This window comes from Stigmatopora argus, chromosome 5 (assembly GCF_051989625.1).
Source record: "Stigmatopora argus isolate UIUO_Sarg chromosome 5, RoL_Sarg_1.0, whole genome shotgun sequence".
In the NCBI taxonomy this organism is placed as follows: Eukaryota; Metazoa; Chordata; class Actinopteri; order Syngnathiformes; family Syngnathidae; genus Stigmatopora; species Stigmatopora argus.
Window position 1 is genome coordinate 9,107,730 of NC_135391.1, and position 4,985 is coordinate 9,112,714.

The window sequence follows — 4,985 nt, forward strand, 5'->3', positions numbered from 1 at the left end:
CAAGACGCTCACCGTAAACTTCCTGCAGTGCAAGATGACGCACGACTTCAACCGGAAGCGCTTTGCATAGTTCTTTCCAAGTCAACTTTGGACAATGTTTAGTTAATTTCTTTAAAACTTGTGTGTTGGAAGACGTGACAATGGCAGTGCAAAGTCTGCCGCTTCGGGAGGCATCGATTCAATATCGTTTGCTATATCAGTATCTTCTTCTCCTGGAGCAATATCCCATTCTGACTAAATCAGTGACGAGGTTAGTAGGAGTGGACTTTGACATGTTTTGTTTTTTTTGCACTTGTGTCCTCATTGACAGACATCGAAACAAGATTCATTAGAGGATTTGATTTTGTTTTTCCATCTCTACTAGACAGGGATTGTAGTTATCTAAATTTAATTTGTAGGTGTTCAAAAATATTGTATGTTTGCAGCAAATTCATGTTTAAAGATCATTGTATTATTTTGCTGAGTTGTTTTTGCTCTTGCTTTTTCTTCACTAGTGGCATCCTCTCAGCCTTGGGAAATCTTCTTTCTCAGATTTTGGAGGCAAGAAAAAAAGACCAAAATGATGCTTCAGGCAAAGAGATTGACACAGTTGGAGCATTACGCTATGCCATTTATGGGTGAGACTTTGAAATGTCAACACATACCTTTTCAAATGTTGCCATTCAACTGGGAGAACTGTCACTGGATCCATTTCTACTTAAAAAAATGTCAGTCACTCATTCTCCATTTTGTCATTTCAGTTTATTCGTCACAGGACCAGTCAGTCATTACTTTTACCAGCTGATGGAAATGTGGATGCCAACTACGGATCCGTATTGTCTCGTCAAACGTCTGCTCTTGGATCGCCTGGTTTTTGCTCCGGGCTTCTTGTTGATTTTTTACTTGGTGATGAACATCCTGGAGGTGAGCGGCCATTGCAAAATGGATGGGTCTCAATTTCAATGGTTATTGTTCTTAAATTTTAACTTGCAGTTGTGTACAGCTATCTATTAAACCCAACAAGTGCTGCAGAGAATGCCACATTTGTACAATAACTCAAAAGTGGGAGGGGACTTCTTACTAGGGCTGGAGCTTTGGGGGGTGCAGCCAAACCCAGGTTTCTTGGGGGCCCAGTTTACAGGTGTAAATTCTATACATCTCAATAGTCTTTTGAACCTGTTTCCAGGCTAAAGGATGGAATAACTTTGTAAAGAAGATTCAAGCAAGTTACTGGAGTGCTCTGAAAATGAACTGGAGAGTTTGGACACCTTTCCAGTTCATAAACATCAACTTTGTGCCTGTCCAGGTATTTTTTTGAAGCTATTTGCCTCCAGCAGCTCTTTGTGTCTAACAATTGTTTTTTTCTCTTTCAGTTCCGAGTGCTATTTGCCAACATCATCGCCTTATTTTGGTACGCTTACCTCGCAACTGTAAGAAAATAGCCCATCCCAAGATTTCGACAGAGGAAGAACCTTAGGGCAAAAACTAATTTTTATTGATAAGGACAATAATGCACACCCTGCATTGACTTGATTAAATTTTTAATACTTGAATGATTGCAATAGAACATCAGTCCATGTGCAGCTTCACAACTGAATGGCTTTACTACTGAAAACACTTTAATATGGTGATATATTTAAAGTTGTGCTAATGGGTTGTAACCTGCCAAATGTAGCATTGGTGATGCATTAACTATTGTAATTGTAATGCAGTTGTCAAAAATCTTGATGTATTGTAGAATTATTTTTTTTCACTTAAGTTTATTGCACACAATATTAATTATGTGGTCGCAGTCAAACAAACCGAAGTGCAGGTGGATCCATTGATTGGCCTTCTCTCAGGCGAAATGTCATGTCGATGGTGCTCAGAGATCCGACGTTGTAGTCGGCCAGTTACCCGCTCGCCATTTCTCGGCCTTGATGGATGAGCCTCAGTGGGCGCAGCGGAACGCCCTCACTCTCCTCCACATTCCGCTTGAACTCGCCCTCGTCAATATCATAGTTGCTTAATTGGCTCCTTTCCTTTCTCAAGGATAGATAATCTCAGACTCTTCCACCAGCGGACAAATCGCCAACATTTGGTTAGTGCGACTTATAGCCAAGTGTGGTTCACAGCCCATAAATTACAATAGTTGCATTTTTGTGTCAAGTACTGACAAAGTACTTTCATTTTTGTATTAAGTTGAACAATAATTTAAAACTATAACAAGCAGCTTTACACATGAGCTCTGTGCAATTTCTAAATTGCTCAACTGGGGGAAAAAAAAAATCACAGCGAATGTGAAATGAGTCCTCAATATGAAAAACACGTCAGAATTCAGAGTTTTTCAACATGGCAGTTCGCTCTTCCTTCTTTGGTAGTGGAATATTTCCTGTGGTAAAATAAATAAATTAATAAACAATATACTCGATAAGAAGAATTAACAAATGCCTTGACCAATTTTTAAGCAGGACAAATCTTTTTTTTTGGGTCGCAAATGTCTTTTACCTGGCGGTGCCACGTAATATTCCTCCACTGTTTTTTGAGAGAGCTGCAGAAGTTCTTCAGCGTGGTCGCCTTCCATCACCATATCGTCCCTCAAGTGTAAAACCCTACAAGTGAGACGGTCCACGTGTTGGGGAAAAACTGGAGCGACGGCAGCCATTCAGCGAGCAATATGCACACACCTGTCCTCCAGAACCGAATCCATGGGCTCAACTCGTGTTGTGTCGACGAGGTGAAGCTGATCTGCAAATCGGATGGCTTTCTCCAGGCACGCCAGTCCCTCTTTGGTGCGGAAATCCACCAAAGCCAGACGCTCGAGTTTGTCCACCAACTCAGGTGCTACTCGCGTTGGCTGGAAAACAAAAAACACCAACACTTTCATTTGTGGAGGCAGCTGGGAAAGGTTAGTATAGATTTAACTATAAATCACACTAGCCAAATAATGCACAATGAAAGGGGAGAAAAATGATATACAAGTTAAACTGGAGTGGAAATTGCAATTTTGAGGGGCAGGTTTTTAAATTATTAGAAACCAAGAACGTTATACATTAAACTAATCGTAAAATATGGAACGACAGATATAATAGGCACCTGTTAATGCAACATATAACAGTTTTGTGGATAACTATAGCCCAAAAAAACAACGTGAGTGGAAAAAAAGACAAAGGACATACTATAAGTCGCACTTGAGTGCAAGACAGGGGCCCACTTCAAAAATGTAGTTCTTTCCTGGACACAATTTTGTTCTTTTCAATACTCATACCGTGCAACACTGCCCCCTGACGGCCGAGTAAAAATAAAATGTGACAACCAACCCCGCTCTTCCCTATTTATCTGTCCATTAGTCATAATTTTTCTTTTTTGTTTTGAATTGAGTCTTATTATTCTAAAGTACCAGCACTAGTGTCTGAGTGCAATATTTGGCAATACTTGTATTTAATACGTGTCCATTTTTACCGGTGGCAACTGGTCCTCTAGAATGGGCTCCCAAGTTGGACCTGATGGCACCTATTGACAAATGCAAACATGAAACAGAACACGTTATTAGCCTACTTTCTTAAACTTTTCCGCGGGTGTGGGAACTCCACGTCGATCCTGTCAATTTACCTTAGAGTTCCGTGGTTGACAATCAGACTCAGATGTTCCCATAACAACGTGACAGTAGCGAGAATGAATGCCAATTTTTGATGAAGCTTGAACTTTCTGTGACGCACCTCGGCAGATTCGGCCAAAAGTGACGCAAAACGCAGTGGTGCTTTGCATCATCAGTCATAAAAAACATTAACACATGCGTTGTTAAAAAAGTGTTAGATTTCAACGCCAATGGCCCGCAAAAAAACAAAAACAAAGGCAAACGACCTTTCTTACTGATAGGCTAACGAATCATAGCATTTTAAGCCTCTGTAGCGTGGTGACTAATGCGCATGCGCAATTTTTCAACACGCGAGATAGTTTACACATCGGGAATGCATTATTATATTTACGGCTGAAATATACTATCGTTGCCAGTAGAGATGTGTTAGTGCATTAATTTATATGATCTATATAAAATAATGATTGTTTATTTGAGAAACGGATCAGACTCTCATCTGTTCCAATATTTTAGTCCAGGATTATTTTAACCATTTGAACACAATGCTTGTCAAGCACCATACAGGTGCAGTATAAAACTGGCTTTACCAGTTATAAACTAACAAAACCATGCATTGCAGACATTTTTTTATTATCTGATTTGATGTCATTTGGGAAGGCAGCCCAAACCACTTTTTTATGACTATAATTTTTTTTAGATCCTTCAACTCATAAACTGGCGCTCGTCTTTTTAAATCGTATTATGATACAAATATATAGTAATGTAAAGATACGACACATTATGACATTGATGTTGTTAATTGTAGTAGATAACTAAAAACATCACCGATGAGACGGCAGAGCCCGGATAGCTCAGTCGGTAGAGCATCAGACTTTTAATCTGAGGGTCCAGGGTTCAAGTCCCTGTTCGGGCGTCTCATTTTCTCACCCAACGATATTCTTGGGTCAAATTAAGATTATAAATCATTTTACTAGTGGGGACGCTTGTCAGTGTATGACGAGTGGTTAACAGTGCAACGTCAAAGTATTACTTATAATGTTTTATCACATTAGCACTCCCCTATAAATCAGTCTGTATTGTTACCTAACAAAATTGTATGAGTTCAATTACAACGATCTAGAGATTTAGTTGCAAAAATCCATTTATCTGAATATTTTCTTTCAACAGTAATTTGGGACTTGCTAGAGAACTGAAAGTCATGGTTTGAGATTTACCTGTAACGCATACAAAAGTTGGTGTCGCAACACAAATTATGAATTAAAAATGCAATACTAATATATATATATATATATATATATATATATAATATATAATATTATATATATAAAATATTATATATATATATATAATATTATATATATAAAATATTATATATATACTATGGCTAGTGTATTGTGTCAGTAAAAAGATGATTCCCAGTACGCTGATG

General features: G+C 38.6%; 2 protein-coding genes and 1 non-coding gene across 3 annotated transcripts; 2 read left to right on the plus strand and 1 right to left on the minus strand.

Annotated features, from left to right (window-relative positions):
- The first annotated feature begins 18 nt into the window (after positions 1 to 18).
- Positions 19 to 1,765, plus strand: pxmp2 (peroxisomal membrane protein 2). Its single transcript, XM_077601350.1, has 5 exons — positions 19 to 250; positions 495 to 617; positions 741 to 903; positions 1,166 to 1,285; positions 1,353 to 1,765. The coding sequence occupies exons 1-5, from the start codon at positions 141 to 143 to the stop codon at positions 1,419 to 1,421; spliced, it is 585 nt and encodes a 194-aa protein (XP_077457476.1). The 5' UTR covers positions 19 to 140; the 3' UTR covers positions 1,422 to 1,765.
- Positions 1,504 to 3,896, minus strand: gatc (glutamyl-tRNA amidotransferase subunit C). Its single transcript, XM_077601351.1, has 5 exons — positions 3,571 to 3,896; positions 3,421 to 3,471; positions 2,646 to 2,815; positions 2,467 to 2,570; positions 1,504 to 2,350 (listed from the first exon to the last, which is right to left on the minus strand). The coding sequence occupies exons 1-5, from the start codon at positions 3,727 to 3,729 to the stop codon at positions 2,289 to 2,291; spliced, it is 546 nt and encodes a 181-aa protein (XP_077457477.1). The 5' UTR covers positions 3,730 to 3,896; the 3' UTR covers positions 1,504 to 2,288.
- A 500-nt stretch (positions 3,897 to 4,396) lies between these two features.
- trnak-uuu (transfer RNA lysine (anticodon UUU)) lies at positions 4,397 to 4,469 on the plus strand. The gene has a single exon. It is a non-coding gene; the product is annotated as a tRNA-Lys (tRNA).
- Positions 4,470 to 4,985: the final 516 nt, after the last annotated feature.